This window comes from Colletotrichum jinshuiense, chromosome 4, assembly GCF_051148585.1.
Source record: "Colletotrichum jinshuiense chromosome 4, complete sequence".
Classification (NCBI taxonomy): Eukaryota; Fungi; Ascomycota; class Sordariomycetes; order Glomerellales; family Glomerellaceae; genus Colletotrichum; species Colletotrichum jinshuiense.
The window spans coordinates 2,515,287-2,526,702 of record NC_139311.1 but is presented as its reverse complement, the minus strand read 5'-3'; the positions used below and the strand labels follow the sequence as shown (position 1 = coordinate 2,526,702).

General features: G+C 54.2%; 4 protein-coding genes across 4 annotated transcripts; 3 read left to right on the top strand and 1 right to left on the bottom strand.

Annotated features, from left to right (window-relative positions):
* Nucleotides 1-1,674: 1,674 nt before the first annotated feature.
* EsH8_IV_000634 (concanavalin A-like lectin/glucanase domain-containing protein) lies at nucleotides 1,675-2,827 on the top strand (the record flags this gene model as incomplete). Its single annotated transcript, XM_083265524.1, has 2 exons — nucleotides 1,675-2,130; nucleotides 2,198-2,827. 2 exons carry the CDS (start codon nucleotides 1,675-1,677, stop codon nucleotides 2,825-2,827), a joined length of 1,086 nt encoding a protein of 361 aa, XP_083124419.1.
* Nucleotides 2,828-4,412: 1,585 nt separating this feature from the next.
* EsH8_IV_000633 (glycoside hydrolase family 64 protein) lies at nucleotides 4,413-5,546 on the top strand (the record flags this gene model as incomplete). Its single annotated transcript, XM_083265523.1, has 1 exon — nucleotides 4,413-5,546. One exon carries the CDS (start codon nucleotides 4,413-4,415, stop codon nucleotides 5,544-5,546), a length of 1,134 nt encoding a protein of 377 aa, XP_083124418.1.
* A 1,646-nt stretch (nucleotides 5,547-7,192) lies between these two features.
* EsH8_IV_000632 (Zn(II)2Cys6 transcription factor) lies at nucleotides 7,193-9,297 on the top strand (the record flags this gene model as incomplete). Its single annotated transcript, XM_083265522.1, has 2 exons — nucleotides 7,193-7,252; nucleotides 7,366-9,297. The coding sequence occupies 2 exons, from the start codon at nucleotides 7,193-7,195 to the stop codon at nucleotides 9,295-9,297; spliced, it is 1,992 nt and encodes a 663-aa protein (XP_083124417.1).
* Nucleotides 9,298-9,510: 213 nt separating this feature from the next.
* On the bottom strand, nucleotides 9,511-11,223 carry EsH8_IV_000631 (peptidyl-prolyl cis-trans isomerase; the record flags this gene model as incomplete). The annotated part of the gene is made up of 1 exon (XM_083265521.1): nucleotides 9,511-11,223. The coding sequence occupies one exon, from the start codon at nucleotides 11,221-11,223 to the stop codon at nucleotides 9,511-9,513; it is 1,713 nt and encodes a 570-aa protein (XP_083124416.1).
* Between the last annotated feature and the right edge of the window lie 193 nt (nucleotides 11,224-11,416).

The following is an 11,416-nucleotide window of genomic DNA, read 5'->3' as shown; positions in this document are numbered from 1 at the left end:
TTGTTCGATATACAGATTGCAGTACTTGCCCGCTTTGGAATTTTGTCATTTGACTTAGTTTTACTTGTCTCTGCTCTGGAATGCATTCTTGGCATGGAAGTGGACGTGGAGAATAGTGACGAATTTCCCTGTGGCGAGGCATCCTCCGAGTCGAGGCATCCGGGCCTTGCTCGATCGAATGCAACGATGGAGGAGCGGGCTTCTTGGGCACACATGTGTATAGATAGTTTCCTAGGAGTTGAGCATTTGAAATATCACTTCTCCTCATTGGTATATAACACCCACCCACTCTCACACCTCGTAAATGTGACCGGCCCGACAAAGTATGGCTTTCGAGCCAGGGAGTTAGTTCTCTGATTGGCATCAAGGGGGCGTTAGCTTCGAGAGATACTCCATCGTCAAGCACCCCTCCCTTGGATGACAAAGAATTCGGAAGGCAGCAGAGCACTGTTGTGGTGACAAAGACGAGGTAGGTTTCGAAGGAATTGGGCTGGCACTAGCGCGGAATTGGAAAATGAGCTATAATGTGGATGAGGTCAATGATGTGGACCAAGCAATGGGGCGTTGACGAGCAAAGCCACACTTTAACACCAGACAAGAATCAAGCGGGAGGTACACAACGGGAGGCGGTCATGGTGAGACGGGGCCGTTCGTACTGAAGGATGATTAACGGAGTCCCTTTCATAGTTCTCTCCTTTGAGGCAGACATGCCCCTGGTGGCTTTTCTAACGTAGTGGCTTCAGCCACCTTGCCTCCATGCTATATCAACTATCCACCTTGCTTACTTACGCTCGAGCATACGGCCCTCAGAAACCTTGTCCTTCGGCCAATACATCCTTGCGTACGATCCTGCGGGAATCACAGCTGCCTGAGGCGATACGACTTAGCACAACCTGTGGCTGCCCGCTACCGCGCACCGGAACAGACTGAAGCACAACGGACAGGTAGACAGTCAAGTTCGTGGCCCAAACGGCCTCTATGCTTCCACCCGCCTTTGCCGTCGTCTTTCTTTGTTTGTGGTGGCCTGTGGAGTACGTTTCACATCGCTCTTGTCATCGTCAGTAACCCGCGAGAAAGCTTCGAGGGCAACAGTTAATCATGAGACAAGTTGTGAATCTTGAACGTCATCATCGTCCTTCTCCACCAGAGTCACTGACGGCAGTTCGAGATGCCGTTCTGTTAAGCGTCGAGGAAGTTTTTGTCCGTCTTCTAGCCCCTCCTTTGACTCACTCGAGTCCGTCCGTTCGCCAGGCTCTCGAGGGCACCAAGAGCGATGGTTGTGTTTGTTGGAGCGATGGAGGGGTGTCGGTGTACCACCTTGCAATGAACGTAAGCCACAGACCAAACAGTCGCACAGCGTTGCTTTCCTTCCGACTGCCTCGATCGTTGCCACGACAAGTCACTACTAATACACAATATCCCACAATCTTCTACTTTCCATTTCTGCTTGCTTTGCTCTATTGATATCTTCCATCTTGTGTAATTCTGTTCGACTCTTCTTTTCGTCTGAGCTCCATCCCATCCCATCAGCTTTTTTCCTATTCTTGCACGCCTGGACTGGTTACAAGAGTACTTGGAGTGCCTTTACCTCGCTGTCAAATGTTGCGGTGCGCGTAATGCTCTGGCAATAATACGTACGCACGACTTTCCACATCACTTACACCAACCCTCGTCATGAGGTTTTCTGCAGAAACTTGCCTAGCAGTATTCTCCCTGCTTCCCAGTCTCGCTCGCGCAGCATGCGAGTGCGGATATGCAGCCAACATTTCGGGCACCGTTGAGGTCTTCACCGATCTGATAGAGTCTGACTTCACGAAGGTCAAGGATATCAAGAACGACACGGACTGGGCACGACAGGAATTCAACAAGACAAACGCGAATGCGAGGGGTCCTTTGGGGGAGAAGTTTATGCCGGTCAACGTCGCCGCTGTTCACGAGGGTTCGAGTTCGTACGGGCTCAGCTCAACCAAGGCAGACGCGGGACTGCAGCTGCTGGTTGAGAGCTCTACGATAGACGGCCTGGTACCAACGGCGGAGATCGACTCGGCGAGGCAGGACGTGCAATACGGATCCTTTCGGGCCATGATGAAGGTGCCGTATGTTGCTGGGACGTGTGCTGCATTCTTTTGGGTAGGATACCACAACCTTTCACAGCTGCTTGGCATATATGGAAGCGGTTTGCTGACCGCCCACACAGTACCACAACGACACACAAGAGATCGACATGGAATTCCTCACGAAGGAGTTCAACCCATCCAACAACACTTTCCCGCTAAACATCGTCCTACAGTCCCGCGCCTCACTTGAAAAGGGCTACGACGCCGCGGGCACTGGCAACTTCATCAAAGTGAACCTCGGCTTCAACCCCACCACAGACTTTCATGAGTACCGCATCGACTACCTCCGCAACGAGGTAATCTTTTACGCCGATAGCAAGGTTATTGGCCGCATGAACGGCAGCGCTGTGCCTACTGAGGGCGGACACCTAATCCTCCAGCACTGGAGCAACGGCAACCCCTCATGGTCGGGGGGGCCGCCCACGAATGACTCGATCCTGACGGTGGCATCTGTCAAAGCCTATTTCAACTCGTCGCTTGACGCCCGCAAGGCTGACCACGAGAGGCGGTGCGTTGATCCCGCCGCGCCGGACGCCGTGTGCACCATTCCGGACGAGCCTACCTTCTTCTTTAGTACGCAGGTGAACATGACAAACAACCAGACCGTGTCTGGGATTCCAAGCGCCGAACAGAGTGTTGCTGGGGTGGTAGAGGCGCCTTCATGGCCGTTGGTTGCTAGTCTGTTGTTTCTGGGTGCATGGTTCCTCTGAGCTTCACATCTTTTCCCAGCAGCTCCGGCCTGTTGATCCATTTTTCTTCTTCTTCATTGCTAGCGCATGAGCGTGGTTTTCGCTTCATCTTCGTCTTCTTGTCTTTTGAACCTATACCATCATAGCGACAGGTGTTTTTGGTCAACGTGTTGATTTTAACAAGAGGAAAGTGTGGTGGGCGGGGTTGGGAGGTCGGCAGGCTGACGCATGATTCCGAGCCTCTTTTTCCATGATAGTGTACTTTCACCACTTAATAATTACCCATGAGAGGTATCCGATCCAATCCTGCTCCCGTATTCTTCCACTGGTGGCCCAGGCTGAATAACGACCGTGTCACCGGACGGCGTAAGACGTCAACAAAGTCACACTCCCGAAACAGTTCCCATGATTAAGCGGACGCCGTGGTGACGTTCGTCAACCGCATGCGGATCGAGAGATCGGCGATTTCCTTAACTACCGGCAATGAAGCCGTTCCGCGACGAGCTCGTGCCTCCCCCCTTGTATGTGGTTCTCTTCTCCGCATTGCAACGCCATCAAAAACCCGACTGTCATTGTAGTATCAAGAGGGAGCGGCCGAGTCCGGAGTGAGATAAAAGGACAACTCCATGCTGAACCAGCGGCGAGCCAAACCCCAACCCCATCAGCTGACCCGACTTTGGGAACTCCAACAGGGAAGAGGAAACTGTCTTGAAAACCACCAGCGACCCGCGCCTCCTCCACATCGTCTCTCTCCAACTTTCTCCAAGTTAGTCTTCTTTGCGGGGAGATCAGCAGCCCTTACATGCAGGCCCCTCATTCTCTAGAACGAGCACATGGCTCCGAGTGATCGACAGCTACTGGTCCCTCATCGTCAAGCCAACGGCTGCCGCATCACCGTAGCGTCGCAGTGCACCTCCATTGCCGTTGTTCATCCGTCCAGAGCGGGTGATCTAATTACCGGGCCTTTTCCAGACCAGAATGCGGCCAAGACATTTTACCCCGGATTCTGCACCAACTGCAGAATTATGCAGGTGAGTTACTGCTCACTGGGAACGTGCTAAACCATGGAGAGTAAATGAGTAAATGTCGAAGACGGCCTCCATTTTCCCATTCTCCATCGGCAGTCAACGACCAACAGACAGTATTAACTGGACTTCTCAGACATATGCGATTTGGTTTGCTGGTTGCATTCGTCAGACGGAGCGTCTAAAAACTGGGAAAGACGTTTTGATAGTGGGCCATCACTAGTCCCACATATCCATGTCGTCTATTCCGTCATGCCGAGAGGGAGGGAGGGAAGAGAAATCCAGCTTATCACACTTGTGCGTCTCATACTGTCATAGTATTTTGGGAAAAAGTCACCAGCTGGACTTATTGGAGGGGTCAAGGTGCTCGCACATGGCCACCCCGGTCAGTTGCTCCCCTTTTGGCCCTTCCTTGCCCTGAAGGCGAGAAATGCGACGATCGCCGGCTTGATAAAAGGCTCGGCCAACTCTTCTGAAATCATGGCCTGTAACTGTCGCAAAAAAGCAGTCCTCTGCGCCAGAGAAAGCAGCACACGCGAGACCGATTCACCCTTGCAAGTTCCCACTTTCCGAAAGTCGGCATGACGAGACCCACGCTCGATATTGTTCTGAAGAACAACACTGGCTCTTCTAATGCCTTCGCCCACGTAACCGGCCTGGACCTCAACAGGAACAATGCCGTGTTCCTGCTCCAGGCCGACGGCGTGACGGGCTACTACCCGAGCTCGCCGCCCGACATACTGCAACCACTCCAATCCGACTGCGCCATATCGCTGGGGGCACCGGGATCGACGCGGAGGCTGACGATCCCCCAGATCGCCGGCGGGCGCATCTGGTTCTCCCGGGACGGCCCGCTCAAATTCCTCCTTAACCCGGGCCCGGCCGTGGTGGAGCCCTCAGCGACCAACATCTCGGATGCAAACTACAACCTCAACTGGGGCTTCTGTGAGTTCACCTTCAACAGCTTCCAGGTGTTCGTCAACATCTCGTACGTCGACTTCGTCAGCATCCCCGTCTCCCTGACCCTCGAAAACGACTCCGGCACCGTCACGACCGTGCCGGGGTTCCCCAGTAATGCCCTCGACACGATATGTGACAAGCTCCGCGCCCAGGACGCCAGTGACAACGCCGGTTGGAGCAAGCTCATTGTGCGCACGCCCGACAATACGGCCAACCTGCGCGCTCTCAGCCCCAATTCGGGCATCGTCATGCAGCCGAACCTCTTCCAAGGGTACTATCAGCCCTATGTAGACGCCGTCTGGGGCAAGTACCGTTCCGCCGACCTTACGGTCAACACGCAGGCTGAATGGGGCAATGTCAAGGGTCGCGTGGGTTCGGACAACCTGCTGGCATTCGGCGGTGCCGGGTCGTTCGCCCAGCCGAGTGCTCGAGACATCTTTAGCTGCAGCACAGGGCCGTTTGGCGGGTACCCGAAGAACCAGGCCCAGATGGGTGCCATCGGGGCTCGAATCGCGGCTGCGTTCAACCGGTCGACGCTGCTCACGAACGACCAGCAGCCCGAAGGCGAGAGCGTGAAAAACTACTACAAGGATGCCCGAACGAACCACTATTCGCGCATCTGCCACGAGGTTAGCCCCGATGGTCGTGGTTATGCCTTCCCATACGATGATGTTGGCCCGTCAAACGGCCCTGATCAGTCAGGATCGCTTTTCGACTCGAACCCCAGGCTTTTAACTGTTGGGATCGGCGGATAGAATGCATCTGCAGCGCAGAAGGGGTTTATATATATATATATATAAAGAAACGACCCAGTGGTTGTTGAACAGATGATTTGTGGGCTCTGAATGTATACGATTCCATTGCGTAAAGAGTGCTGGGTGGCCTTGCTTGCAATACGGATAGGATGGAGTGTGTGTTTTCCAGCGTGGCTGTTGGTGTAAGTCGAGCAACTTGGACTAGCGTGGATAGATACCAGATGCATCTACAATTCTCGCTCGGTTTACAGCGCATTCTCACACCTTTGGAGGGCTCAAAACCCTCCATATAAAATCGCCGAAGCCACTGGGTGCCAAATGCTAGCTGGTTTTGACCATGGCTTTCACGCTCAAAGGTTGGTTTGCATAAACCAGGCTTGTCTCGAGTCGCAAGATACTCGTTGCTTTTCCCTTGCTATGGCCCAATCCCCTTGGAGAGGGCGAAGACAAAGTAGGTCGGCCTGGCGTTCGGGGATGAGGGCCCTCGGCTCTGCCAATGAGCAGATGGAACAGGAGACTTATCTCTCCTGCGGTGACGCTCTGCATGCTAGGCTCAAGGAATCGGGGCTTCACAAGGCGTATTCGATTCAGCCGCCCTCCTCTCGACCTGCAAGCCAGATCACGACGCCGGCCGCATGCTGACCAGTCACATCTGGCGGGGACCGAAATAGAACCGACCGCATGCAGGTGTTTTGTCAGCGGTCTTCGCGGGGAGATTGCGACCGTTGGAGGTTGGGAAACCGAGCTAGAACCCTGGCTCAGCTTGCCGGGGACCCAGCCAATGCACGCTGCTGCAGCCATTCCCGTCGGGGACATGCTGCCTGGGAAGCCACCATTTCATTCTGTGTATGATGCATGTGATGTATTCCCGTAAGGCAGAACGCGTCCAGCGCCGAACCCGATGATGACGATGGGAATAAGCAAGACATCCAAGGGCGCAAATTGATCCGGGGGGGTGTGACGCAGGTGCTGGGAGGGAGCTTCGTACCGGGAGCTCCATAGAACGAACCCCTGTGACGAAAAGAGGGTAATCAATACCAGACCTAGGCATCCCCATAAGTTGAGCACCCCGGTTTGGAGCTCACCAACTACCACTGCTGCCCTCCGAGGTTTCCAGTCCCGCAACCCCAGTCGGCCAACTGTTCTGAAAGGGCCTAGATGCGACTGACGACAGCTGTGGAGGCGATAGCACACATCTTCATCCCGTCCTCGTCGCCCAAAGCGTGCCATTTGCATATTCAATATCCAGTTGCACGCCGCAGCCTTTGTCTCTCTCTGTCCTCTGATCTCTAGATCAAGGAACCTTCCCCCCATTTGCTGACCTGTCACCTTGCATTCTCAACTGAGAGATAGGGGAGAAATATCCAGGCCCGGGACTTCCGCTAGAATGGGATTTTTCGATCGGGCTGCCTGTTGTCTGCTCCCCAAATCCTCTGCCCAGCATCTGTCTTGGCCTTGCAATCTCCCCGCTCCGATCGCCACTGCATAACGGAGTAGATCATGGCCTGATGATGGAATCCACAGCAAGCGATCCTTATCATTACCCAGTTACTTTCTAACATAGCTGCCTTGCACCACACGAACATACACACGCCCTTTCTTTCCGAATCGCTGGCTACTTCAGGCCAGGCATCTAAAGGTTCGTCATGGTGTACTGCGGCAAGCCATCCAAGGGTTGCTCTAGTTGTCGTGAGCGAAAGATAAGGGTAAGTCCAGATTTATGGGCACGAGTATTCCCCCCGCCCCCCCACGGCTGTTGCGGTCGAAGCTCCCGTTTCCCGTGCCTATAACCGGCATCTAGATCTAACAAAATCAACAGTGTGACCAGGGAGAGCCCGGCTGTGGCCAGTGTGAGAAGCGCCAGCAACAATGTCCCGGCTATCGGAACCTCGTCGACCTCATGTTCAGAGATGAGAGCTCCCATGTCATCAAGAAAGCTGCCAAAACCCGAGCCCGGGGGCGCACAAAGAACCCCCAGGCTTCAGGAACCGTCCCGGGTGCACCGGTACCCGACAGCGCCGACCCCGAGAGCTCCCATCCGACATCCAGAACGTCAGCAAAGCCGGGCACTCGTCGACACCTCCCCTCCCGTCCTCTAGCATTACTGGATCGGAATATCACCATTAGAAGCCGACCGCAACACATTCAATGGGCTGCCTCCCCTACTGGGTATCTCGAGAATGACGAGAGTGACAGTGATAGTGACAACCTGCTACCATCTCCCGACGAGGGAAGTTGGCCGACAACCCAAAAGGTCGCGCTTTTGTACTCACTGTCGCCATCATATCAAGAGCGTGGCACGGCATATTTCTTCTCCCGCTATGTCACCGTCGACGAGAATGCTTGCCATCAGAATTATGACTTCATGTTTGACGTCTGGCGCCCTGCAAGTATGTTACCCAGTCGACAAGTGGATGGCGTTATGGCAAGTATGACCGCAGTCGGGCTGGCCGGCCTTTCCAGCCTTACCATGTGCCCCAAGATGATGGACTGGTCGCGCAGGAGCTATGGTACTGCCCTTCAGCTGACCAACGATGCCTTGAGGGACCCTGTAGAGGCAGTCAAGGATACAACCATGCTCTCTATCCTCATCTTGGGCACCTACGAAATGCTCAGCGGGCGCAACAATCAGACGGTGCGAGCATGGCAGAATCACATCAACGGCGCCTCTGCTCTGGCGAAGATGCGCGGCCTCAACCAGTTCCGGACCAGAGCCGGAGCACGAATGTTCGTGATGCTAACGCATATCGTCATCATCAACTGCATGCAAAGAGACATGGCCATGCCGCAGCCCTTGGTCGAGCTCCGGAATCAACTAGGTATGCTATCAGGCGGGACTGATCCGAACTGGCGACTATCGGGCCCCATTTATAAGGTTATGCAGTTGCGGTACGATATTAAGAGTGGTAAACTCAGCCAGACGGGTGATATCATCGACCAACTATTAAAGGTCGATCAGGAATTTGTTGTCATCATCGACGACCTCCCGGACTTCTGGAAGTACAGACCGGTGAGACTCTCAACAGCCCACTCCGCCGTGTTAGATGGCCATCATTGCGATGTTTATCCGACCCTCGGGCTAGCCGCGACTTGGAACGGCGTTCGGTCAATCAGAATGATGGTGCATGAGACCATCATTGGAGAGCTCTTCAAATGCTTTCACGAACACACTATACTATCTTGGCCATACGAGGCAAAACTCCAGCTTGCAAAGTCCGTCGAGTTGCTGGAAAAACTTCGCGACACAATTCTTGCGAGCGTTCCTCAGCATTTCGGCATCGTCAGCTTCAAGGATGCCATGTCTGGACGTGTTGGTTTATCGGCTGCCATTGTCAAGGCAAAAAAGCCTCCGGTCAGAATTGTGCCGTCTCCCACAACTTCCGCATCGTCTTCTCCGCCATCATCTGCCGGCGACTCGCCGCGCAGACCAGCTGCTTTCAACGGTCCAACCCTTCACGACCCAACGCAAGCGAAAGGCCGCAGCGACGATGCCGATCGGTTCATGACGCTTGCTTCCGCGAGCAACACCATTGTATGGCCGCTGTACTTGGCGGGCGTGTCATCCTGCTGCACACGGGAGGTCAAGGAGTATGTGGTCGAACGACTACACGCAATCCTCGAGGAGTCGGGATTGATGCAAGCTCGCGGGGTGGCACTTATGGTCCGGAACAAGGAGGTGTGTATTCCGTGGTCCGACGTGCCCTGGGAAAGAATGCCACAGACGCACAGCCCGGCAGACCTGGTATTGTAGAATTCTGTTTGAACCCAGGTACTGCATCCTAGAAAGGTTAACGAGGTCCTGGCTGGGTTCTTGGCTGCCATATATTGTGTATATCCATACTCATGTCGGACTCAAATGGCGCCTAAGATCCCCAGGGCAATGCGAGGCGGAGGCGTAAGGGGTATCATGTCTATTTCTCATCCGTGATGTTTTAGATAACAGCACCGTAGCTCCGTCAAGGCCTCACCAGCTATCAAAATTACCGAAGCCGCCGCTTTTCGCCTTCTTTCTAGCTGGCTCCTCCCAGGTATCAACATCAGCGTCTGCCGCCACCGGCGCAGTGTTCTTTTGAGCCTTGAGATACTTGCCCACGCCGGCACCCGTGCTTCCACTGTCCACGGTGCCGTCCGCCCGGATTCTCTTGCCGGTCCACGTCGTCTTGTCGTCCTCTGTACCGCCGCTCAGCGCTATTGCCTGCTTGGCCTTTTCTAGACTATCGGTCTTGCTCTTTTCCTTGAGGAACTCTTCAAAAGGATCCAGGTATACCACCACCTCCTTCATCACGATTTTGTTCAGGGGCCTGTCGGAACCGTCGGTGGGAACGTCTTCCATCTTTGACAGAACGTCCAGGCCTCCAACGACCTTGCCAAAAACGGTATGCTTGTTGTCCAGATGCTTCGTTGGCCGGTAGATGATAAAAAACTGGCTTGAATTGGTGTTTTTGCCTTTGTTTGCCATGCTGAGAATACCTCGGGCATCATGCGTTAAAGGGCCCTCAAATTCATCCTGGAAATTCTTGCCCCAAATACTGGTGCCACCTTTGCCTGTGCCCGAAGGATCGCCTCCTTGCAGCATGAAATTCTTGATATTTCGGTGGAATGTGACACCCCTATAGTATCCCTTCTGGGCAAGTCTTGTAAAGTTCCATACCGCGCGAGGCGCATGCTCGGGGTAAAGCTCAATATTCAAGTCGCCCAGGTTAGTTTCTATCCGGGCGTAGCCCTTGATCTTGACCCGTTTCGGCTTGAGCATGTACTCTTCGTCTGTCAAAAGCGCTCGCTCGCCACTCGTCTCGGGTGTAAGCCCCGTGCTGGTAAAACTCGCGGCTGCTTTCCCGTTTGTATATACTGCAGCGTTCGATGGGATTTTCTTGTCCAAGATCATAGACGTGCGCTGCACTGTCGATCCGGACTTGACGACGGCTCCAGAGGTGCGATTCACATCGCCGCCTTCTTCTCGTTCCTTGCGTGCCTTCTCAACGGCTTGTTTCGCCCTTAAGACCTTGTCACCCACTCGGCCCAGCGCATCAATGTTGATGTTGCCATTCTTTCGCTCCTCCACTTGCTCCTTAGTCAAAATCGCGTCCTCGCCATCTTTGAGAAACTTGAATTGACTCAAGTCCCTGCTAGCGGCATTCTGGGGATCTTGCAAGGTGATAATGTCGGCTCTAGAGAACTCTTCGTCGTCAACTAAGTCCCGCCAGTTCTTGGCCTTGATGTTCATTCGCTCGACCGTATCCCAGGCGAAGACGTTTGCATAGGTTCCGTGTCGAATCGCAACAATGTGGGTGTTGTCCGTGAATACCTTGAAGGTAACAGGGTCAATCAAGTCTCCCTGGCCATCAGTGAAGCCCGGAGTCCGCGAGTCGGTTTCGGCATTCCTGGCGAAGTTGAGCTTAATCAGGTCCTTCGCACTCAGCGGCTCGCCGTCGACCGGGTTTGTATCGTGTTTGTCCAGCCAAGAGCTGATGACCTCGACATCGAAGATGGTCCCCTCTTTGGTGCAGACAGGGTTCTTGAAGGGCTGGAGGCTGGCAGCGCAAAAATTGAAAGGCAGGCGGCGAAATGAGCCAGGGCGCGAGCGCGCGTTCACATTGGCGCCAGCACTGGCAGAGTATGCATCCGAGGATGACCACTCGGAGTGGGTGATGTAGAGTTTGTCTGTGTTCTTGCCCATTGTCGTCCAGAGCGATTGCTGTCAGCAGGGAACTGGCGAGGCTGAGTAGTGACAGCACGATATGTTGGAGTAGAGCAGTGGAAGTCCGTGCCGCCGTCACAGCCTTGCCATGTACCTTTGACGGGGAAACGCGACGGGAATCTTCTTCACTCAGCGGAGGATTGCGTAACGCCGCAACAGCAACAGCTAGCTA